The following is a 26,304-nucleotide window of genomic DNA, read 5'->3' as shown; positions in this document are numbered from 1 at the left end:
CTCCTTTGGCTGGGTATTCTTGCTATGTTCCCAATGTGGTCTTATATTAGCAACAGGTCAGAACCTTCAGTGTTTAAGCCTGAGGAAGTGGCAATTTTAGTGTCTGTTAGCATTGTAGCAGGAACCTTGTTATCAAAGAAAGCAGAAAAGCAAACTTCAGGAATGCTCGTCCAGGCTGCTGGCTAGATTAGAGGATAATAGCTATAAGCCGAGTTTGGATAAACTTGGAGAAAAAGACACAAAGTACAGGAGTAACTCAGAGGGTCAGGCAGCCTCTCTGGAGAACATCGATGGGTGATGTTTCAGGTTGGGGCCATGGGGCCTGTCCCAGTACCATGACCCAATCCAAAACATCACCTGTTCTCCAGAGATGCTGCCTGACCCACTGAGCTACTCCGGCACTTTGTGTCTTTTTTTGTAAAACCGCACCAACAGTTCCTTGTGTCTCCATTGGATAAACTTGAATTGTGTTTATTTGGAGCATCGGTATCTGAGGGGAGACCAGGTGGAAGTTATTTTTTTTAATGTGTGAGAAGCATTGACAGGCTAGAGAGTCAAAATCTTCTCCCCAGCTGGAAATGTCAAATACTAGAGAGCAAAGCTAAAGGTGAGAGAGGGAACATTTAAAGGAGATGTGCAGGCAAGTTTTTTTGCAGAGAGTAACAGATACCTGGAATATGCTGCCAGGGGTAGTGGTGGAAGCAGAAATGGTAGCGGAATTTAAGAGGTTTTTGAATAGGCATATAAACATGCAGTGAATGGATTGATATGGATCACGTGTAGGCAGAAGATATATTACTTTAATTTTGCATCATGTTCAAACATGGTGGCCTGAAGGGTCTGTTCTTGTGCTGTAACATTCCATATATCTGTCCACCAGCACATTTAGTGCAGAATTAGCTGTAGCTCCACCCCACCATTTTATTTTCGAATAAAATATTAATGTATTGCATAGGCAGGGTTGAGGAATGGGAGAGGGCTTTTGTTAACTTGGTAAAATAAGGAACTTACTCCTACAAAATGCATTTATATTAATCTCAGGGTAATAAGATTCACCATTATTCATTTGCAAGCACTGATGTCTTAGATTTCAATGATGATCTGTTATTTACCTCAAGGTCAAGTCAAGCGTGTTTAAACGTCACATGCACCAGGGACCGGAACAATTAAATTCTAACTTACTACATTAAGCATGACAGCACAACAGATAAATATACAATAAATGATCAGTTATTCTACGTAAACCAGACCATGATAGCTCAAGCCAAGGTACATGTGCAACCTACGTGCACAGTTCACAGTAGTTTGGTGCTGAGAACCTTCGTGCACAGTTCACAGTAGTTTGATGCTGAGATAGGGTTTTGGTTTGGGGTCATAAATAATAAGAATAGAATTAGGCCATTCGGCCGATCAAGCCTACTCCGCCATTCAATCATGGCTAATCAATCTCTCCCTCCTAACCCCATTCTCTTGCCTTTCCATAACCCCTGACGCCTGTACTAATCAAGAATCTATCTATCTCTGCCTTAAAAATATCCACTGACGGCCTCCACAGCCTTCTGTGGCAAAGAATTCCACGTGTTGTGTGGTTCAAGAGCCTGATTATTGATGGGAAGAAACTGTTCTTGAACCTGGATCTAACAGTTCTCAGGCTCCTATACCTTCTCGCAGATGGTATCAATGAGATGAGAGGATGGCCAGAGTAGTACGGATCATTGATGATATAAGCAGCCTTCTTGAAGCAGTGCTTCCTGTAGGTCCGTTTGATGTTGGGGAGTGGTTATTCATGATGGATTGAGCAATTCTAAGATTTTCCTTATAACCTGAAGAGTGTGACAGTGTACTCCACCATCCCCTCCATAAGAGGTCTCTAATTCTCCCATTGATCAAAAATACTCTTATTTCTGAACGATCAGACACTGTGTCATGCTATGTCCAATGAACCACTGAAGGAATTACAAAAGCATGCACAATCAATTAAATTGAATTTGTGCTCAAGATCTTCCAACGTCTTGTAATTTAGCAGTTACGACCCATGTTTAATTTTATGTGGAGAACCAGAAAAAGCAGCCATTTCCTGCCAATCTTACCAATCAATTTGTATTCAATTGCTTCCCAGAAGCAGCTAAAATTGCCAGTGATACACTTTAGAAATATTACATCGATAGCACTTGTTAAAGATTCAGAGGCAGGCAGCACACTGGCCAGAAAATCATGTGTTTAATTGCCAAGCTGATCTAATTTAATTGATTTCATTTGGACAGCATTATCTTTGCTGTCACTAACCTGGTACTCAAGACAAAAAAAGTCACTCTTTAGAACTCAAGAGTCTTTTGCTCCCTTGTAGTCATCTTTGAGAGAGTGAGTGTAAGTGTATTTCGGGAGGGGAATGGGGGTTGTGGGCTAGGCATTTGTGATGAGACATATGGGTGTTAATGTGCCTTACACTTTCCATACCTATACACAAAGGAAGTTGTTGAGGCAGGAACTATAGGTGGGCGGCACAGTGGTGCAGTGATAGAGCTGCTGCCTTACAGCGCCAGTCACCTGGGTTCAATCCTGACTACTGGCACTGTTTGTCTGAAGTTTGTACGTTCTCCCTGTGACTGCGTGGGTTTTCTTCAGGTGCTCCGGTTTCCTCCCGCACTCCAAAGACGTGCAGGCTTGTAGGCTAATTGGCTTCTGTAAATTCTCCCCAGTGTGTAGGATTGAACTAGTGTGTGGGTGACCTTGGTTGGTGCTGACTCAGTGGGCTGAAAGGCCTGTTTCCACGCTGCATCTCTATAAACTAAAACTGAAGTAAAAACATTTAAAAGTTTCCTAGACAGGTACATAGATAGAACAGGATTGGAAGAATATGAGCCAAACACAAGCAAATGGGACTAGCTTAGATGGGGCATCTTGATCATCATGAATGAGCTGGGCCGAAGGGCCTGTTTCACTGCTCTATGAATCTATGACTCCAGTCTGGATTTAAGCAGTTAATTAGCGGGGCTCAGGCTTCCACTGGAGAAAGGAAATCCCAGGAGAAAAGAAGGAATATATAAATCAAAAGTGAGCTGATGTTTGCTACATTATTTTTCGGGAAAGCTCCACATTGCAATGATTGCACTCAGTCTTCATTGTTTCACTTCTACACTGTAGAAATAATGAAATTGAGATAAAATGTGCGTGGTTAGTATTTACAGAGATTCAGAAAGTGGTCAAGCTCTAAAAACATAAATCATGCAATGCACCCGATACGCTGTGCCCATGTGATGAGCCTGTTGTGCTTACATTGAGAATACATGGGTCATTCCTTTTACCTTTGTTCTTTTAATAGGTCCAAGTCGTCGGTTCAAAAGAGTCGTGGAAACAATTCAGGTCCAGTTGTTAAGTACACATGACCAGCCTTCCGTGCAACAGTTGTCTGGTAAATATTACGTTTTCTTGCAAAATGAAAAATGTGCTAAATTGATGCCATCTTATATGCTTATAAAAACAATCCTAAAGTGATTTCACTATTTCTATCATGACATGCCATTTAGATCTCTGAGTGTTAACACTCAAATAATCAACTCTTTAATCTTCTGGTAATCTCTTTGTAAAATTAATGGAATAAGAAGTTTGGCTTTTGTCAGGTTTTTACCCTGAAATTTGCAGAACTTTGCATAATGACCAAATTTTCTGTTGTGCTAACTATTTTTACATAACTGAATTTGATGACATCAATGTTACACTTTGGGCCAGTGCAACAAAAAGCTTATTACAAACTGTGAACGACATTGCACCTTTTAAGAGTAAAAAGTCTTTCTTTGAAGTTGTGTTGCAAGCTACACAAGTTTTATCAACTTCAAAAAAATGAAAAACAAAATAAAAGGATTTGCTCCTGGATTGAAAACAACATTATTTCAAACATAAGGTAAGATATCCTAAGCACCAAAAGGACAATATACTGGAGTGAGCTACAACAGCACTGCATCATATATGTAAAATTCAATGAGAAAAGTGAGATATAGATACAGTGAATGAGAGCATAAGGTCACATTGGGAGGCTAGTTCACTGTTGTTTAAACCTAATATATAATGAAATAGCATCACAAAGTCAATGGAGCATAATTTCAGAAACAGTATTAACTGTGCAGATCACTACAGCGCGCAAACAATGGAATAATATTTCTGAGCTATTTAAGGTGCATACAGCAAAATAAATGTTAGCGATCTCCTACACTCAACCAAGCAGATTAGCAGAGAATGGTGATCGCTGCAGTGGTGCTGAAATATGAAGTCCTAACTCCAAAAACAATTATGTTTTGAAATCCTAGTGATAGTTCTAAAGTGTGGGGCCATTGGGGCCATTCTTCGTTTTAACCAATGGGTAACATGTGAAAACCTTGCATTCACAATGATGTCATTTTGAACACATACTTTGTCTCCAGATGATGCATTTCAATCATTAGTCTTGCAGCTGAAATCAGTTATGAATATGTTTGAAATACAGCAAAAATCTAGTGGTAAACATTGGCATTTTATAGCCTATATTGCTCCAGACTGCTCACGGCAGCTAAAGTTGTACACCAAGATCTCCAGGAGCAAATCCTACTTCCCTCCACTGGAATGCTGTTCCTTGTACCACTGGGTCCCATCTATAGCTTTGTCTATGCAGCTGGTGCTTTACTTTTACCTTGATGCTCCAAAGGTTAGGTGATTAAGTGGAAAGATTAGGCTTCATCCAGGGTTTCTATGGTGGAATTTTACCAAGATATATTTCACGTAAAATATTTCGTAAAATGTGATTTTAAAATGATTAATTTGCCCGCAATTTCAATGTAAAATTACCTTTTGCTTTTGCAAGGATTGGGATTTGTGAAATTTTAATAATGATATTTAGGTGACCTTAGCAAATTGTAATGGAACCTTAGCTCATTTGAATGTATCTGCCTCATCTAAACAAGTACAATTTCCCTCTGGTCTCCTGGGTAACATTAACATTATGTAATCAAAATATTCTAATACCTCCTCTGCTGTTGCTTTTCATCTCCATGTAACACAACATGATTACAACATTATATCTGTGCGTGCGATCATTCCATTCCACATCTTTCAGCTCTCTGATGAACTGTTTTCACTTCTCTTTGCTCATTCTCTCCATTTTGATGGATTACTATAATCTCATCAACCCTGCCACTGTCATCCTCAGGAAGATTGAATTAGTTATATCGAAGAAGATCTGCCATTCAACAGATTCAGTTCAAATGGGGCCATGTCCATGAGAAAATATTGTGGGGTCTTTATTTATTTTTAAAATTTTTAGTGCTAATCTAGCGATGATTTATTTGTCTGCATATTCTTGTTTTGGATTATTGGTTTATGCAGTAAAGAAACATGTACCTTTCTCCTCCTGTAATCCAGCAACTTCTCACTGTATGCAGCTGCTGACTGGCAGACTTTCAAAATGTGGTAAGATCCCCCCCCAACCCCACCCCCCCCACCCAATCCACCAATCACTCTTACCCCATGGAGAGCACTATGTTATGTCTTTTTAAGTTTCCAGATTTTGAAACCACGCTTCCAATCACACTTTAGTTCCTTCTGTTGCTGGTGCTGCATGCTGCAATATGTTATAATTAGCACCGTCTTACACAGCAGCCGCTGGGTGACTTTGCCTGCCAGATAGGCTTGTGGTGCGTTGAGATGCCTTACTGCATTTTTGTTTTGGCAGTGAATGAAAAGATCGCAGCTTTAATAGTCCTTTCAAGATGAACCTCAATTACTTGATTATTACTGCTTTTCCCGTGAGGCAGTTGCACACTAACCTAATATTCAGGATTTGCTGTTGCTTTGCTCATGTTCCAATGCCCATAAAATGCTAAGTGGACAAGAAAACACATCTAACACCCCCACTGAATTGTGCATGATTCCACAAAGACTAAAGTCTATTTTATTTGTACAATTTGTGTTTAAGTATATCCCACAAAATATTTCTACATTTTAATTTTTATACATATATGTATATGTTTATCAATTTTAAAAAAGAATTGTAAGCATCTTATTTTATAAGTAACTTTTATTGTTTTATAGCGTATTTATAAATCTGGGCTCTTTGTATTAATGCTTTTGAAAATTTCATCATTGATAACCTTTTGAGTCCTTGAATAGTATTGACATTCATTGGAAGGAACTGTTGCACCTTTCTTGTCAAGTCAAGTCAAGTCAATTTTATTTGTCACATACACATAAATGTGTAGTGAAATTAAAGTGCATATATTGTATTCATATTTCAATGGTGTTGGTAATGTAAGTCCCCTTGTGATTCAATTCTGAACTCCCCAGCCTAATCTGGTACACAGCCAGAAAGTTGGACAAACTGGGCTGGTGGTAAATCGGCCATTCTTAACCAGGACCATCGTGCTTAAATTGTCTCTTTTGTCTCCAAATTAGGTAAAATCCGGTTTGATAATTTCTATCCAATTATGCCTTTTAAACGTTGACTGAGCATGGGAGACGATTAAGGACACAGTCAGATTCTGCTTTGACATTCTCTTTACGTTCATGTGGAAATGTTAGAAAGTTGAGCAAGATAACAGAGGATTAATAGTATCCATGTTTCAGCATGAAGCCAATGCCCACACAGGAAAAGGGGGGGGGGGAGGGGGTACGGTGGTTATTTATGGTTATCGTTCCCCAAAACATTACAAATATAAAGTGGTAAAGTATATTTTGAATTTGTGGTGACCTTTTAACTTATATGTATTAGTAAGTACTGACAAGTTAAGGTATGGTTGATGTCTCATTTCAATATAAAGGATTTTTTTAATTAGGTTACTGGCTGATGAGATATGATTAACTATGCCACAAAGCTGAGTGAAAGAAATAACATTTGTAAAATAATCATGCCCAAATTAGATAACAATCCACTGTGTGGTTTATGTATCAAGACTGAGAATAAGGCCGTTTCGCCAAAAGGTCTATGTCAGAGTTTATAGTCAAATCAAGCTTCCTCCCACTTGCTTCATTTCATCATACCGAACAGGATCTGTAATATTTGATTCACATTTTCATTGACATTTCAAATATTAATATTTTATAGTAAATTGTAAAGAATTTAAAGGCAAACATGTATGCTTATTGAACATAGAAAAGTATAGCACAAGAACAGAGCATTCGGCTTGCAATGTCTAAATGGAACATAATGCCAAGATAAACTAATCTAATCTGCCTACACATGATCCATACCCCTCCATTCCCTGCATATCTGCAGTGCATTCAGAAAGTATTCAGACCCTTCACTTTTTCCACATTTTGTTACGTTACAACCTTATTTTAAAATGGATTAAATTCTTTTTTTTTATCATCAATCTACACACTATACCCCAGAATGAAGAAGCGAAAACAGGTGCTTTTAAATTTTTGCAAAGTAATTAAAAAGAAATAACTGAAATATCACATTTACATATGTATTCAGACCCTTTGCTATGACACTCAAAATTGAGCTTAGGTTTATCTTGTTTCCATTGATTATCCTTGAGATGTTTCTACAACTTGATTGGAGTCCACCAGTGGTAAATTAAATTAATTGGACATGATTTGGAAAGGCACACACCTGTCTATATAAGGTCCCACAGTTGATAGTGCATGTCTGAGCAAAAACCAAGCCATGAAGATGAAGGAATTGACCGTAGACCGCCGAGACAGGATTGTGTCGAGCCACAGATCTGGAGAAGGGTATAAAACAATTTCTGCAGCATTGCAGAGCACAGTGGCCTCTGTCATTCTTAAATGGAAGAACTTTGGAACCACCAGGACTCTTCATAGAGCTGGCTGCCCGGCCAAACTGAGCAATCAGGGGGAAGGGCCTTGGTCAGGGAGGTGACCAAGAACCCGATGGTCACTCTGACAGAGTTCCAGAGTTGCTCTGTGAAGATGGGAGAACCTTCCAGAAGGACAACTATATCTGCAGCACTCTACCAATCAGGCCTTTATGGTAGAGTGGCCAGACGGAAGCCACTCCTCAATAAAAGGCACATGACAGCCTGCTTGGAGTTTGCCAAAAGGCACCTAAAGGACTCTCAGACCATGAGAAACAAGATTCTCTGGTCAAATGAAACCAAGATTGAACTCTTTGGCCTGAATGCCAAGCGTCACGTCTGGAGTAAACCAGACACCACTCATTACCTGGCCAAAACCATACCTACGGTGAAGCATGGTGGTGGCAGCATCATGCTGTGGGGATGTTTTTCAGTGGCAAGAAGTGGGAGACTAGTCAGGATCGGGGGAAAGATGAACGGAGCAAAGTACACAGAGATCCTTGATGAAAACCTGCTCCAGAGAGTTCTGGACCTCAGACTGGGGCAGAGGTACACCTTCCAATAGGACAACGACCCTAAGCACACAGCCAAGACAACGCAGGAGTGGCTACGTGACAAGTCTGTGAATGTCCTTGAGTGGCCCAGCCAGAGCCGGGACTTGAACCCGATCGAACATCTCTGGAGAGACCTGAAAATAGCTGTGCATCGACACTCCCCATCCAACCTGACAGAGCTTGAGAGGATCTGCAATGGGAGAAATTACCCAAATACAGGTGTGCCAAGTTTGTAGTGTCATACCCAAGAAGACTTGAGGCTGTAATCGCTGACAAAGTACTGGGTAAAGGGTCTGAATACTTATGTAAATGTGATATTTCACTATTACCTTGTAAAAATTTCTAAACACCTGTTTTCACTTTTTTATTATGGGGTATTATGTGTAGATTGATGATTTTTTTAAAATAGAATTTAATCCATTTAATCCATTTTAATCCATTTTTTAAAAATGTGGAAAAAGTGAAGGGTCTAATACTTTCTGAATCCACTGTATATGCCTATCTAAAAGTCCCTTAAATGCCTATCGTATCTGCTTCCACCTGCATCCTTGGCAGCACATTACCATCACTCACTGCCCTCTGTGTTTAAAAAAAACATGTTACGCACATCTTTAAACTTGACCCCTTTGGCCTTAAAGCCATGCCTTTTAGTCTTTAATATTTCCACCTGAAGATAAAGTTCTGATTGTCTACCCTAAATTATGCCTCTCATAATTTTATACACTCACCCCAATCTCCAGATTCCAGAGAAAACAATCCAAGTCTATCCAACCTCACCTTGCAGCTAATATCCTCTAATCAGGTGTATTGTGTCCTGGGAATTGTTAAGCATATAACAAACCTCGTGCACCCTCTCTAAAGCATCCATATCCTCCCAGTAATGGGGCGATCTGAACCACATGCAATACTCCAAATGCAACACATTATCCTTCGAAATTTCCGCCACCTCCAACGAGATCCCACCACAAGCCACATTTTCCCATCTCCACCCCTTTCTGCCTTCTGCAGAGACCATTCCCTCCGCAACTCCCTGGTAAACTCATACATTCCCACCCAAACCTCCCCAGGTACCTTCCCCAGAAATGGCAGAAGATGCAGCACCAGTCGCTCGCTATACCTCCTCCCTCGACTCTGTCCAGGGACCCCGGCAGTTCTTTCAGATTAGGCAGTGGTTCACTTGCACCTCCTCCAGCCTCATCTACTGTATCTGTTGTTCAAGATGTGGACTCGTACATTGTCGAGACCAAACGCAGGCTGGACGATCGTTTCACGGAACAACTTCGCTCAGCCCGCTTGAACCAATCTGATCTCCTGGTCGCTGGACACTTTAATTCTCCCTCCCATTGCCACACAGACCTTTCTGTCCTCGGTCTCCTCCATTGTCAGAGTGAGGCTAAAGGCAAATTGGAGGAACAGCATCTCATATTTCACTTGGGCAGCTTACAGCCCAGTGGTATGAATATTGATTTCTCTCACTTTAGGTAGCCCCGGCATTCCTTCTCTCTCTATCCCTGCCCCACCCAATTAGCACGCTTCTCATTTTCACCATCCAATCAGCTAACAATGGCCTGTTTCCTTTATCATCATTTTTTTTTGCATATCTTTCATTCATTGTTCTTTATCTCTCCACATCACCGTTTATATCTCTCGTTTCCCTTATCCCTAGCCAGTCTGAAGAAGGGTCTCGACCCGAAATGTCACCCATTCCTTCTCTCCAGAGATGCTGCCTGTCCCGCTGAGTTACTCCAGCATTTTGTGTCTTATCTGCAGCCTACCCATTGTTCTTTTAAGTTGCAGGATAACCTGCTGACTCTTAAACGTAATGCACTAACCAATGAAGCCAAGCCTACCCTATGTCATCTTTACCATTCCATCCACGTGTTGCCACTTATGTTCCCACTGAAAATCAATGGTGCTAATGGTCTTGCTGTCAATTATATATTTTCCCCTCAACCTTACAGAGTGCTTCACCTCACACTTGCTCTGATTAAATTCCATCTCTGTTTCTCCACCCATTTCTGTAGCAGATCTATATCGCACTGTAAATTTTGACTGTCTTCCTAGCATTCCGCAACTTCAGTAATTTTAGTATAGTGTGCAAACTTGCTAACCAACCCATCTACATTTATGTCCAAGTCATTTCTGTATATCACAAACAAAAGAGATCCCAGCACCGATCCCCTTGGCACTCCTCTTGACATAGACCTCCAGCCTGAATCCATTAGTAAGCCAGTTCTGAATCCATATGACTGTGAATCCTGTGCAGCCTACAATGGGGGGCTTTATCACTAAAATCCTTTCTTAAAATCCATGGTGGCAACATCAACTGCCCTTGCCCTCATTGATCACTTTTGTCACCTCCACAAACAGCTCGATCAAGTTAGTAAGATCTGCTGTGACCTCCCCTGTTGCTACAGAAAATGCTGTTCCTTGCCAATGATCTAGCCATGGAAAAGTGAAAACTAAACTTTGTGTGCAGATATATTGGAGGATCCCTATATCAATAGTGTAATACAGTTACACAGTGCCATTATAGAGAAATCCTGCAATTCTCAACTGGTTTTAACATTTTATGTTGCATCAATGCAGCGCTTCCCAATGTAATTTGAGATTGACCACTATTTTTGTGCTGTTCAGACAAGCCACTGTTGGATAATACTTTTAGGGAAAGGGTTCTGATTCTTTCAATAGCAGAATCTTTTTCTGTCACATGCATCTAAAATGACAAACTTACATTTTATAGGTTCTGTTAATGCAAGTGGATTTGTATTCATGTGACAGTTTTGTCAAAATCACCTTCAAATTGCTTAGAATTATGTAAAATTGTCAAAAGCATTTGGAGAATCCTGTTGTTGAAGGTGAAAGGGAAAATGTACATTCCTACCTCACAGCAATCTTAACTTGGTGCTGCAATAAGACTTTTGGCTTTAAAAGATTGCAATGCACTTTCACAACTGAAAAATGGAGTTAAAGACGTAAATGTCGTTGAAACTGCTCCTAAAATTATTCCCTGCCTAAAATTATGGGTGAATCTTATGGGCAAAATTTGCATGTAGGGCATATATGTTTGATGACAGAACCATGACAAGAGGCGGCAGGGTTTAATGGACAGGCATAAAAGAATGAAGGAATTTGAGTGTAGTGTAGTGTAATTGCACTTTAATACCTATGTTTTCTCAGTCTTTCAAACCAAATATTTATTTTAAGCTTGAGTTACTGCCTAAATACATATAGTCAAGGACAGCATCATAGTGATAGAGGTGTGTGTATTCAGGCACATATTTATGTTGCACCAATCATAGTAAATAGACTCCGCAGAATTACTTGATTGTCTAGGATTCAACAAGTTACATTTACCTCTGCAAAATTCTCCTTTAAACTTAAAGTAAATTATTGAATTCTCATGGAAAATTATCATTAGGTCATCAATTAGTGCTGAAAATTATTGTGCTGGCAACTTATGAACCCACAACTAAGCTATTAGATTTTCTCCAAACACAAGCAACAACATTTGCATGAGGAGCTCCTCTTCTTCGCAGGCAATCCTTCAGCATTGAGGATGACTTGCTTCTTCTAAGGTGGGTTCTGAGGTGATCAATGGGCCCAATGTGGGAACCACAGACCCTTCAAACCAAAAGAGCAGCAGGTGCCCGATGAGGTAGTTGGGTGGGTAGTTTGTGAGGTGGCACACTCCCATCGCCACTTTGGAGGGCTTCTCTGTGCCTCAAATCATGGCCGTGAGGTTGAAATACGAGGAAACCCTGCCATTCGGGCAGCATCTGTGCAAAAGGAAATAGTTGACCATTCACAGCTTGACCCCTTCAGAGTCTTTATAGCATTTTTTTGTTTTATTTCAGATTTCCTTCATCTGCATTTTTAAAATTTTCGGTCGCATCTGGTGCTCCGGTGTCCCTGTACACACTCTACTGCACCATGTTATCTGTGTACAAAAACACAAATAATAGAAGCAGGAGTAGGCCACTCACCTCTCAAATCTGCCTTGTCATATAACATGAGAGAATTGTGAAATTGTGGAATTCTCTGCCACAGAAGGCAGTGGAGGGCAATTCACTGGATGAATTTAAAAAAGAGTTAGATAGAGCTCTAGGGGCTAGTGGAATCAAGGGATATGGGGAGAAGGCAGGCACAGGTTACTGATTGTGGATGATCAGCCATGATCACAATGAATGGCGGTGCTGGCTCAAAGGGCCAAGTGGCCTCCTCCTGCACCAATTTTCTATGTTTCTATGATCATTGCTGGTCTGCTCTAGATGACGAGTTCTCTTCTGGGCCAGTTCTACAAGCCCCCCCCCCCCCAATTCCCCAGAATTTCAGTAAGGCATCCACCTTCTCTAACTATTTGTAATGATCCATAAACCCCAGCAAAAAATAGTACTTTAAGTCCAGAGTTACTCCAGCATTTTGTGAATAAATACCTTCGATTTGTACCAGCATCTGCAGTTATTTTCTTACACTTTAAGTCCAGAGATACACTAAATCCCACAATAAGAAATTCTTACATACCTCCATTTTGATTGAACATTCGGGTAATTTCATTTGACTCTCCCTCGAATGGAATATCCATTACCCTGTTGTGCTCCTTTAGGATCTTACATATTTCAATATAGATCATTCCTCATTCTTCTAAACTCCAAAGAATACAGATCCAACTATCTTCTAACCATTTGTTAGCAAACATGTATTGGTGGATGACTCGAGGGACATGGCTAATAACCACAACATCTTTATCCAAAGATATCTGCCATGGACACTATTCATCCATTTCAGTGAACACGTTATCAATATTGACAAGTGGAATTTGAGACACTGATTGAAAGTTAGGATCAGGGGCTTTGCTTCTCAGTCAACATTGCTTTGAAGTTATTCACGCAAAGTCCTACGCCACCATCATCAATTGCCTACGATGGTTCTGCAGGTAACCTTGGGCAGACTATGGTTAAGGCTGAAAATCACAATCTTGTACCATGCTTAATGCAAAGCATGCTTAGGAAGGTGCCCTTGGTGAAAAATCATGTTGACTGCTACACATCAGGCAGGGCAAAGGATTATTTTTTTAAAAAGGGAGAGTATAGCAAAGCAAAAAACATGAGTAGTATTCTGTTCTTAAAGAAAAAATAATGTTACATTTTATGATTTATGAGGGTTTTTGATATTTTCCCAACATCATATGGAATGTATAGTGTGGGGATGTGTATTGACCCTGTTTGACTATCTACTTATTGTCATGATTTACAATATAGAGTTGCCTCAGATTACACAGTCCTTCAGGTTACTGGGGCAAAATGCATGTATTTGTCGATGTGAAAGCAGTGAAGTCAGTTTGGAGGCTCTCGACATTTGACAAGGTGCTTAGTTTCACCTTCAATATTAATGTATTGTACAAGGCAGCAATAGGAAATTGTACTGCTCAACAGGTTTAAGCCAGTCAAACAGATTTATAGACATATTGGTTTCCTGGAGTGGAAATAGCCTGCCTGAGTAGTTCGGCCAAAAAAAACAATGATTAAATCACTGGAAAATCCAGCAATAATTGCATTTTATAATCTGTCCTATCCCAACCAAAGCTAATTTATAATAAGGTCTTTGGAGGAATTGTGTCAGGGGCATTGATAGTTGGTATGTATCTTTTCCCTCTGGAAGAATTTCACAGATATTTCCTGCCCTAATGTTCACCAGCCACTGGTTGAATTATTGATTTATTGAACGCATGCTGGCAAACGAGGTGAAAATGGCTTCATGTCCCTAATCATTTGAAATTTCCATTTCTTTTCATTTGATCCCTTGCCTTTTAAAATAGTCAACTAGGATTGCTGTTCATCCCGAGGATTTTTTTTACAGGAACTATCATTATCAAATCAGATGGTTAATTCTCGCCTGCTTTTGGTGACCTTTTTGTTTTGATATTTGGCTTTCTGCATTATGCTGTAGATTTAGTCATATGTCTCCACATTACTTTGAAAGTCGTATCCCATAACTTGTGTGAAGAAGGACCAATGGTTGTTCAGGTCAGCCAACATTGGAACGACACAGCATTTAACTACCAATATCTGCTGTGACTCTCCAGGTGAGGCCAAGTGTAGCCAATCTCCACCTCCAACACCACACGCCCAACATTATCTTCAATTTAATAGTTCATTTTTCCAATTCTTTTGCCACAGGAAGGCCAGCCTCTCAATTGCTCCAAGAAAATTTGGATCAGTATGGCAAATAACACAGATATACTTTCTCAGGAAACAAACTCAATACTGATATAAGCGTGTCTGTTCAGTCAACACAGTTCAGTACTCTATTAATTTTTGAAACCGACTTCCAGTGCATATTTGATCTGAGGATTTCCTGAAAATGCTCTCTCTGGGATTTGGGAATCGTGTTTGTGTGGTGAATGCAACACAAAATGTCTTACTCTAGATCCCATTGAGGAAAAGATCTCAGCTGCTGGAACTGTCTGCTCTTTCATACAATAGATGGATTGTATGTTACAGTACAATTGCTGTATTGCATCACGTTGCCATCATGTTGACAGCTTTTCTCTGAGTAAATCCATTTACTGGCTTTATCTTCTGATGTCGACATTTTACCCATTCCCTCCACAGTTAACACATGATCCTTGCCTGTGCAACTCAGCCACTCACCCTATCTGATGAAGGTAGTTTTTTAAACCCCTGTAATAACATTTGCCTTCACATACAAATTGCTTCTGCATTACCCCAAGTGTTTTCCTAAGATGCCAATGTACAAAGTATGTGCTCTCTAATTCTAGCCTTTCACTTCTGATATGGTCTCTTGTTGACAGATGCAGATGCAGAACATCTCTGAGTAGTTCTCATTTAAATCAGGACATATCTTTGTATCCTTTCATCCTTTACCCCATTCCCTTTTCCTCTTTTGACCCCTTTGTTGCTCTGTCTCTCTCTCTCTCTCATTCCACGATTGATCCTATTATTAAAAGGTCGTGGATAAGCCCATCCATGGAATGCTTGCCTTAAACTAAGTTAGTTCTCCCCTTTGAAAGTAAGGTTGATGTTAACACATTGCAAATTCATACTCAAAGGTGCTTTATAACCTGTCAAGTACTTTCTGAGGTACAGCAAATATTTGTTATTTTATAAATACAAAAGGTGCCACAAACAGTTTGGAAATCATTTCTCCTAATGTCTCTTTCATTGGTCTAGCCTTCATTTTTTCCTCATGATTCTGATATTGATAGGACCTGTGAAACATTTACTCTTCATTTTTCATTCAAGGCATGTGCTTAAACCTTTGGGCCAGCTAGCTATACTTAACTACGATATTCTACGTGACCATATTTTGAATATAATCCTATAATATATTGGTCAGGAGCAGCTGCTGCTCAAAGGATCAAGATGAGTAGGAAAATAACTGCAGATGCTGGTACAAATCGAAGGTATCACAAAATCAGAAGGAATGGGTGACGTTTCGGGTCGAGACCCTTCTTCTGAAGATGGGTCTCGATCCGAAACGTCACCCATTCCTTCTCTCCTGAGATGCTGCCTGACCTGCTGAGTTACTCTAGCATTTTGTGATACAACGGATCAAGATGAGATCATTTGTCCTTAGCTGCCCAGTCATAACTTCACACCTATAAATCCAATTATATTGACTTATCAAACGTAAAGGAATTGCTATTTTTATATGCCCATCAAGTTCTCTTCCTACCCATCAAGTTCTCTTCAGGCTTAGTTAGCCAACACAATAAATAAAAGCATTGATTCCAATGTACCTTACTAGGTTTAATTCTAGGCCTGTGAATAACCTAACTTAAATCGCCCTCATGGCTGTAAATAGTCAAGGCAAATGTGGGTCCCTTGAAGACAGAAACAGGGGAATTTATTATGGGGAACAAAGAAATGGCAGACGAGTTAAACCGTTACTTTGGATCTGTCTTCACTGAGGAAGATACACACAATCTCCCAAATGTTCTAGGGGTCGGAGAACCTAGGGTGATGGAGGAACTGAAGGAAATCCACATTAGGCAGGAAATGGTTTTGGGTAGACTGATGGGACTGAAGGCTGATAAATCCCCAGGGCCTGATGGTCTGCATCCCAGGGTACTTAAGGAGGTGGCTCTAGAAATAGTGGAAGCATTGGAGATCATTTTTCAATGTTCTATAGATTCAGGATCAGTTCCGGTGGATTGGAGGATAGCAAATGTTACCCCACTTTTTAAGAAAGGAGGGAGAGAGAAAACGGGTAATTATAGACCAGTTAGTCTGACATCAGTGGTGGGGAAGATGCTGGAGTCAATTATAAAAGACGAAATTGCTGAGCATTTGGATAGCAGTAACGGGATCATTCCGAGTCAGCATGGATTTACGAAGGGGAAATCATGCTTGACAAATCTACTGGAATTTTTTGAGGATGTAACTAGGAAAATTGACAAGGGAGAGTCAGTGGATGTGGTGTACCTCGACTTTCAGAAAGCCTTCGACAAGGTCCCACACAGGAGATTAGTGGGCAAAATTAGGGCACATGGTATTGGGGGTAGGGTACTGACATGGATAGAAAATTGGTTGACAGACAGAAAGCAAAGAGTGGGGATAAATGGGTCCCTTTCGGAATGGGAGGCAGTGACCAGTGGGGTACCGCAAGGTTCGGTGCTGGGACCCCAGCTATTTACGATATACATTAATGACTTAGACGAAGGGATTAAAAGTACCATTAGCAAATTTGCAGATGATACTAAGCTGGGGGGTAGTGTGAATTGTGAGGAAGATGCAATAAGGCTGCAGGGTGACTTGGACAGGTTGTGTGAGTGGGCGGATACATGGCAGATGCAGTTTAATGTAGATAAGTGTGAGGTTATTCACTTTGGAAGTAAGAATAGAAAGGCAGATTATTATCTGAATGGTGTCAAGTTAGGAGGAGGGGGAGTTCAACGAGATCTGGGTGTCCTAGTGCATCAGTCAATGAAAGGAAGCATGCAGGTACAGCAGGCAGTGAAGAAAGCCAATGGAATGTTGGCCTTCGTAACAAGAGGAGTTGAGTATAGGAGCAAAGAGGTCCTTCTACAGTTGTACCGGGCCCTGGTGAGACCGCACCTGGAGTACTGTGTGCAGTTTTGGTCTCCAAATTTGAGGAAGGATATTCTTGCTATGGAGGGCGTGCAGCGTAGGTTCACTAGGTTAATTCCCGGAATGGCGGGACTGTCGTATGTTGAAAGGCTGGAGCGATTGGGCTTGTATACACTGGAATTTAGAAGGATGAGGGGGGATCTTATTGAAACATATAAGATAATTAGGGGATTGGACACATTAGAGGCAGGAAACATGTTCCCAATGTTGGGGGAGTCCAGAACAAGGGGCCACAGTTTAAGAATAAGGGGTAGGCCATTTAGAACGGAGATGAGGAAGAACATTTTCAGTCAGAGAGTGGTGAAGGTGTGGAATTCTCTGCCTCAGAAGGCAGTGGAGGCCAGTTCGTTGGATGCTTTCAAGAGAGAGCTGGATAGAGCTCTTAAGGATAGCGGAGTGAGGGGGTATGGGGAGAAGGCAGGAACGGGGTACTGATTGGGAGTGATCAGCCATGATCGCATTGAATGGCGGTGCTGGCTCGAAGAGCTGAATGGCCTACTCCTGCACCTATTGTCTATTGTCTATAAACTGTTACTGTGGTTGAAGTCAAAATAAGGTCATAAGTGATAGGAGCAGAATTAGGCCATTCGGCCCATTAAGCCATTCAATCATGGCTGATCTATTTCTCCTGCCTAACACCATTCTCCTGCCTCTCCCCAATACCCATGACACCCATTCTAATCAAGAATCTATCTAACTCTGCCTTAAAAATATCCAAAATGTAGGATCATTGAATTGAATAAATTTTATTAGCCAAGTATGTATACATATAGGGAATTTGCCTTGGTGCTTTGCTCGCATGGATAACAACACGATATACAGTAGACAATTAAAAATAAAACATAATTTAAACATTTGAAGAATAAAATAAAATACCAGAGAAAAAGGAGGCTTCAGACTTTTGGCTGTTGAGTAGGGCTACTGCTCATAGAAAAAAGCTGTTTTTATGTCTGGCTTTGGCAGATTTGACAGTCTGGAGTTGCCTCCCAGAGGGAAGTACACCCAAAGAGTTTGTGGCAAGGATGAGAAGGGTCAGAGATCATTTAACCCGCTTGCTTCCTGGCCCTTGCAGTGTACAGTTCGTCAATGGGAAGAAGGTTGCAGCTAACAGCCTTCTCGGCTGATCGAATGATGCGCTGCAGCCTCCGGATGTCATGCTTGGTGGTTGAGTCAAACCAGACCACGATGGAAAAGGTGAGGATAGACTCTATGATGGCAGTATAAAACTGGACCATCATTGCCTGTGGTAGATTGTGTTTGCTCAGCTGCCGCAGGAAGTACATCCTCTGTTGGACCTTTTTGATTGTGGAGTCTATGGTGGCCTCCCATTTAAGGTCCCTGGAGATGATGGTTCCAGGGAAATTAAATGACTCCACAGATGTTGATGGTGAGTGGGGGAAGGGGAGGGGGAGCTCTCCTAAAGTCTACAATCAAGTCCACACACGTTTATTCACACACATGACCATATGAATCATTTTTGTCTATAGCTATTGGTCAATTCAGTTACACCAACAGCAGATAAGAACACATTAAGCATAATAAGGTGGCAGAAAAAGGATGAAATTATTTCTGATAGTTTGAACCCAAATATCAATGGGTTCCATAAAACTTATCAATCCACTATAAGAAATTGGAGAATGCAATATTTTTTCCAGAATAAGTATTCTGATTAATGATATGCAAAGGAGATATTCAAGGTGATTTTGTTTATTGAAACAGTTTTGGGTTTTAAATGCAAAAATAAGCATTTTTGCTGCTGCTTTTGCCTGATTGTTTGGATTTGAAGACTACTTTTTAAAAAATTGTGAGAAAGTAACTAAAAAGTAAAGGTGTGTTTTTAGCCAATCAGACACTAACCCTGGATTAAAATGAGACAAAGTGACATTAGATAATATGAGGAAGAGCATGAGATCATGATGTACATTATATCCTTTAATCATTCTATTATTAATTTTAATTAATTGCAATTATCACAGTAACTTCTGTGAAGTATTTTACTTTTGATGCCAGGCGTGCTTTTTAAATTATGTTTTGTGATTGTGGGTGGCAGGGTGGCACAGCGGTAGAGTTGCCTCCTTACAGCGCCAGGGACCCAGGTTCCATCCTGACTACAGGTGCAGTCTGTACGGAGTTTGTACGTTCTCCCAATAACCTGCGTGTTTGTTCCCTGGGAAGTCCGGTTTCCTTCCACACTCCAAAGACGTACAGGATTTTTAGGCTAGTTGGCTTGGTAAACTTGTAAATTGTTCCTAGTGTGTATAGGATAGTGTTAGTGTGCGGGGATCACTGGTCGGCGCGGACTTGATGGGCCGAAGGGGTTGTTTCCGTGCTGTATCTCTAAACGAAACTAAAAAACTAAACAGATTCACAGTCATTTATGCACTGTGCAGATATTTTTATTTCTTTCACAACTAGAAAGGAAAATTAGATGAAGTGGTAATCAGAGTGCCAGCTCCCTACTCTCCATTTTACTTCATTGCCAATCTGACCCACGCGAACTGGATTATTGTTGTTACACAATTTGTCATTGCAATAGTTGTAAACATATATAATTTATTTTATTACAGTCACATAATCCAGTAACTAAAGTAGAAGTAGCAAGACATTTCAATTTGGGGGTAATATGTTAAGTGTTTCTGAATTTAATAAAGGTCTATTCACCAGGATGTGTCATTTTTAAGTGCAGGCATCAGTGATCTTGTTGAATGAGTAGCATTTCCTTTGAATATAACATCAAGGACATTTAAAGGGAAAAAATTAACTCAAATATAAAGTTAATTCTGGATTGTGAAAACTCCTTTCAGTCAGACTTAAGTAAATTGCACTCAGGGCACATTCTGCAAGACTCCTGGCAATATGCCTCTTTCAACGTGAAAAACATTAGGAGAATTTAGTACTTTGCCAGCTAACCTGATCAGAGCATTGCCAGCTTTTTGTGGTGATTAATTTTACTGAACTAAATTGATTAGTCAATAAAAATTGTTAAAATAAAGTCAGTTTTTCTCTCGTCATGGGATGTTCCATTTGGCAGCTTAGCCAAGAGCTGACTTAATTCCCCAAATGAAGAGGCTGAAATTTTCTGGCCAAGTTCCTTAAATCTCAGAGCTGAGCTAAACTGTTTCTATTGGCGATAGATTGAAAAGGTTATGGTTGTGTGTTTCATCCATTAATCATCTATGACAACCATTTAAAAAAAATTAATTTAAAGATTTTAAATCTCTAGTAAAGGGGAAGCACATCTTTAATTGCCATTGAGCATATGGTGGTCCTTCTCATGAATGTTCTTCCAAATGTTGCATTCCTGCTAAAGATTAGGTAGGTAGTGCTGTTAAATAGGTAGTGTAAATGCATTATATAAGCGCTACACACTGGTGAAGAGGTTAATTGTTTAGGATGGGGTGCCAATCCAAATCGGCCAGCTTCTCCTGGATAGTGTCAAGCTACTTGAGAGTTGTTGGAGCTGCACTCGTTCTTGTAAATGAATGTAAATCCATCACACTTCTGAATTGTGCCCTATGAATAATGAATTGTGGTCAGTGGCCACAAGAGTATCGATCTCCTGATACATTCGAACACCTATATTGGTTGATCCAGTATGGATCAGCTCAATGATGCTTCCTGAAATCTTGCTGTTGAGGGATTTAACTCAGTCAAATGCTTCCTTGGTGTCAAAGGCAATCACACTCATCTTACCTTTGCAATTTAGTTCTGTGGGCCGTGTTTGGGCCAAGACGGCGATGAGATCTGGAGTTCAAAGAGTTTGGTAAAATCCAAACTGCATCTTGGTGATTAAGTTATTAGTGACTAAGTGCCACTGAGAATATTGTCAGTAATTGGTTCCATCAGTTTGCTGGTGATTGGGTGGTTATTAGCTAGTTTGGATCTGTCTGACCATTTGTGAACAGCAACACCTGGGCAGTTTTCCACATTGTTGGATAGCTGCCAACATAATAATATATAACAGCAAGGTTTACAACAAAAAGATAAAAGAAAAAGTGCCAAAGGTAGGTTGGTGGATTGGGACTACACCATTTGTTTAGGAGAGAACAGTGCAGTAATCTGTTAGCAGCAGGATGGCTTATAACAAAAGCGCAGAGCTTTGATCCATTGGTTGTGAGAATGATTAACTTGGCCAATTGCATCCTGCTTTTGATTTTAAATATGCATGCAGTGCTGAATTGTAAATTCATGAGGCTGGCACCTCATCACTTTCAATGTGCCTAGCGCTAGTCCTGGCACACCCACTGCACTAAACACTGAATCAGGCTTGATCCCTTGACATAATAGTAATGGCATTGAGTGAAGGATATACCAAAAAAGGCTCTGTATATACTGGTTGGGATAGTGTATAATTCTGCTGTTGCTTCTCATGGATGCCCAGTTCTGACCTGCAGGATCTGTTCTCAATCTGTCCCATTCAGCACAATTATAGCACCATGCAACACAATGGAGCATGTTCTCAGTATGAAGGCAAGATCTTGCCCTTATTGACCTGATGGTCTGACTGTAAGGAGCCAAGAGTCAATTTTGAGGACTCTTAAGGATCACTTCCTCTTGCCCATAAACCTGTGATGCCACCTCTATCAGAACCCAAGGTATTGTGATGGAAGAATCAGCCAGATTGTTTGTAAAATTTGATTCTATGAGTGAGACTATCCCTGACTATTGCTTGACTTGTCTGTGGGCCAAATTCCCAATTTGAACTTCAAGGACTATGCAAGATCGACTGGCCTGCCAGCAACTTTGCCTTGCCCGTATTTGGTGTTTAGGTTGATACTGGGTACACCATCTGATTTTATTCTTTCTCTGCTTGAATTTAGCAGTATCAGAATTTAGCGATAATTGAGTGATTTGCTGCCCCATTTCAAAGGGCATTGAAATGCATGCAGTCACATAAACATAGCACAAAAAGTAAGGAAATTTGTGTTTGGTAGATTATTTCTTTGTTGTAACAATGCTTCTTGGCAATAAATCTTATACCGTTGGAAAGCCTGTTTATTTCCCTTTTAAATGGTGCCACATTTGTAAGGAACATGCATTTGTGGGATGAGCAGCAGAGCTGAGTATATGGGTTGCGCCCATGAAAAATTTGCCAAATCTTCTCTGCCAATGCCAAACAGCTTATTCTGCTGTTGCTATTGACTCTTGTTTTGAGCTTCTGGTACCTCCAGATGCTGACAATCAGGTGCCTGTTTGGCACCTGATTGGCAGCATCTGTGAGCATGGGCCCTGCTACAGTGGTCAGTAGGTGTCTGCTCCAAGAATCGGCATGCCACGTTTGACTGATCTGGATAGGGCCCGTGCGATAGGGCAACTTCAAGCTGGTGTTCCGCAAAACCAAGTTGCGGCATTATTTGGAGTGAGTCCTAGTACCATCTCCAAAGTGAAGGCCAAGTTCCATATAACGGGGGATTCAGAGACAGGCCGCGAAGTGGGCATCCCAAGAAGACGACACCCAAAGAAGACCGTTTCCTCACCCTGTCAGCACTTAGGAACCGTAGGCTGTCTTCTACAGATTTGCAGTCAAGGTTTGCAGGATGATATGGCCGACGGCTCTCTGCCCAGACAATTCGGAACAGACTGCACGCAGCCGATCTCCGGTGTCATAGGGCTGCCAGGAGGCCTGCCATGACTGCCCTTCACCGTCAGACCCGTTTGCGCTGGTGTCGGCAACACGTGCACTGGAACCTGAACATGTGGAGGAACGTTATGTTCAGCGATGAGTCCAGATTCTGCCTACGGCAGTTGGATCATAGGGTCAAAGTGTGGAGAAGACGCGGAGAACGCTATGCTGATTGCTGCACCGATAGAGTAACATCTTTTGGTGGAGGCAGTGTGATGGTGTGGGGCGGCATCTCCCTCTCTGGAAAAACGAGGCTTGTCATCATTGGAGGCAATCTCAATGCAGAGAGATATCGAGATGAGATTCTGCAACCAGTGGCAATCCCATATCTCCACAGTCTGGGACCGAACTCTATCCTCCAAGATGACAATGCTCGCCCCCACAGAGCAGGGTTTCTGAGAGACTACCTCCAGAATTTGGGAGTGGAGAGGATGGAATGGCCTGCCAGCAGTCCTGACCTCAACCCCATTGAACACTTGTGGGATCAGCTTGGGCGTGCTGTTCGTGCCAGAGTGACCAACACAACCACGTTGGCTGACTTGCGACAAATGCTGGTTGAAGAATGGGATGCCATCCCACAACAGTGTGTGACCAGGCTGGTGACCAGCATGAGGAGGAGGTGCCAGGCTGTTATGGCTGTGTATGGTTCTTCCACACGCTACTGTGGCTCCTGTTTATTAAATGAATAAATTGTTAAATTGCCAATATGTCTTGTTTCTTCAGACTTCAATCATCCAATCCACCAAACAACACCGAACAAGAGTCAATGGCAGTATAAGCTGTTTGGCATTGGCAGAGAAGATTTGGCAGATTTTTCATGGGCGCAACCCACATACTCAGCTCTGCTGCTCATCCCACAAATGCATGTTCCTTACAAATGTGGCACCATTTAAAAGGAAAATAAACAGGCTTTCCAACGGTATAAGATTTATTGCCAAGAAGCATTGTTACAACAAAGAAATAATCTACCAAACACAAATTTCCTTCTTTTTTGTGCTATGTTTATAAATCTGTCCTAGTATGGATGGCAAATTTCTTCCCCTGAAAGATAGACTGATCTCGATTGGGTTTTATGTCGCTCTGGTAGCTTTCTTGATCATCAATTACTAAGAGTAGTTGTTAGTGAATTACTAAGAGTAGTTGTTAGTGAATAACACAAAAACTTCTGGTGCTGGAAATCTGAAATATAAATGGAAAATGCTCAGTGGGTCAGATAGCACCTGTGGAAAAAGAAAGGGAGTTCATATTTCAGGTTGAAAACCATTTGTCATAACTGGGAGAGAGAACAATATGTACTTTTTTACCCAAATTCCAGATTATTAACTAAATTTAAATCCACATACCTTGATAGCATTGATTTTGCACATGAAATTTGTTAGTAACACCTCCACTTACTGCATTTTCCTTCTGAACTTGGTCTGCTTTCATTGGGAGAAGTTGTCCTTTTTGTTATGAGCCCTGTTCACTATTTTTTGGAAACTCTCTTTAAATGAATGTTGCAGACTCTTTCTGTAATGTTCTATTAAAATAGACTTTGATGTATAAATGACACTTTTTAGAATCTAGTTGCAAGCCCTGCCTGTCCCAATTAATTGACTTACACATTATTATCAAATAACGCCTAACATTTTAATATTTTTTACACTAAATTTCTATGTAGATGTATTTACATTCAATAAATAATGGCAATACCTAATCTTCCTATATTCTTGACAGTGCACCTCTTTATACAACCCCATTGTAGCCATTATTTATTTTAACCCAGTTAACCCTTTCTCTCTTTGGTTTTAAGTGTACATTAGTATTGTTATCAGATCTTAGTTTGACATTTGGACTATGTTGAAAACAAATTATACAAATAAACTTAACTTTTAGATAAACAAATCTAACCTAGTCTTTGAATTATTAAGTCATCTTGAAAAACAAAGTTAAATTCCATATTTAGTACAATCTCCAATTTGAAATTTAGTGTTGTATAATGTGATTGCAGAACCCTGTGGCTCCAAAGAATTTTGCTTAGAAACTACAGCATTGAAAGAGGCTCTTCAGCCCCCAATGTCGATGCTGTATTTGTCCGCCTCTCCTTTTGCATGCTCACTGTGAACTATTTGTATAGCAAATCATTCTTTGTCATTTCAAACCGAGTAGGAATCAACAGAAGAGGGTTCAAGTAAGTATGTGCATGTTAATGACTATCAATGAATTATTATTTCCTTGCTGTAAGTATATGTGAAAAAGTCAGAGCAGGTTTGATAAATAAGTTATAATTCACTGGATGCTAAGCAGGAATTGGCATTGCATTCAGCCCTGCATCATTTAAATTTCATGCTGATAAAGCAAATACATTTTGTATAATTTTTAAAAATGGCATGCTCAGATTGATATGCTGATTTGCATGATCATATTGAATGCCTGTAATTATAATAATTTGTTTTCCATGCAATGTGTATGGAGGGACAGGGAGAAATATTATCACCATCAAAACAGCTAAGCTTGTCTATTTGCATTTGCATTGCCCTTGTGTGTATGTGAACAAATGTCATTTCATATTAACATGAATTGGACCATGTTTCCGAAGTCTAGATGGTTGCAAAAGATAATGAATTAGATTAGCCCAGCATCAGAAAATTAGACGGCTAACATTTACATTTGATTCGTATTAAATCCTGTAAAACTGATGCCTGAGCAGTGTGATTGACTGAGAGGAATTCCTGCTTTTAACCAGTGCAGTTACGTTCAACATCTATTATTACACGAGCATCTTCTTTAACATTGCACATTGTGAGCTTCAGTAAGTGCTACCAATTTGTTTTATGTTGTACGCAGAAAAGGTGAGAAATCACAAGGATTAATCAGATCTGGATCCGCCACCATAAGGTGGAATACCCCAAGGTTCTCCAGAGTTAATTCAAGCAAAAAGGCAGCATGGTGGCATAACGGTAGGGCTCCTGTGTTACAGTGCCAGAGACCCGGGTTCAATCCTGACTGCGGGGGCTTGTCTGTACGGAGTTTATATGTTCTCTCCGTGACATGCGTGGGTTTTCTCCGAGATCCTCGGTTTTCTCCCACACTCCAAAGCCATACAGGTTTGTAGATTAATTGGCTCGGTATAAAATGTAAAATTGTCCCTTGTGTGTGTAGGGTAGTATTAATGTGCGGGGATCGCTGGTCGGTGTGGACTCAGTGGGCCTGTTTCCGCACTGTTTCTCTAAAAGGAAAATAAAAAC

At 40.5% G+C, this 26,304-nt stretch overlaps 1 protein-coding gene across 13 annotated transcripts in view; it reads left to right on the top strand.

The window, feature by feature from the left end:
- The window catches only part of LOC144602333 (serine/threonine-protein kinase BRSK2), a 702,099-nt gene that overhangs the window by 652,293 nt on the left and 23,502 nt on the right, over positions 1-26,304 (top strand). For 11 of the 13 annotated variants that reach the window (XM_078415328.1, XM_078415334.1, XM_078415337.1 and 8 more), the window contains 2 exons: positions 3,323-3,412; positions 5,392-5,439. In XM_078415328.1, the coding sequence (XP_078271454.1) occupies positions 3,323-3,412; positions 5,392-5,439 (138 nt within the window). The remainder of the gene's footprint in view (positions 1-3,322; positions 3,413-5,391; positions 5,440-26,304) is intronic. The other 2 variants (XM_078415336.1, XM_078415329.1) reach the window with 1 other exon arrangement.

This window comes from Rhinoraja longicauda, chromosome 18, assembly GCF_053455715.1.
Source record: "Rhinoraja longicauda isolate Sanriku21f chromosome 18, sRhiLon1.1, whole genome shotgun sequence".
NCBI classification, from domain to species: Eukaryota; Metazoa; Chordata; class Chondrichthyes; order Rajiformes; family Arhynchobatidae; genus Rhinoraja; species Rhinoraja longicauda.
Note: the sequence above shows the minus strand (reverse complement) of the source record. Positions and strands in the feature narration are given on the sequence as shown.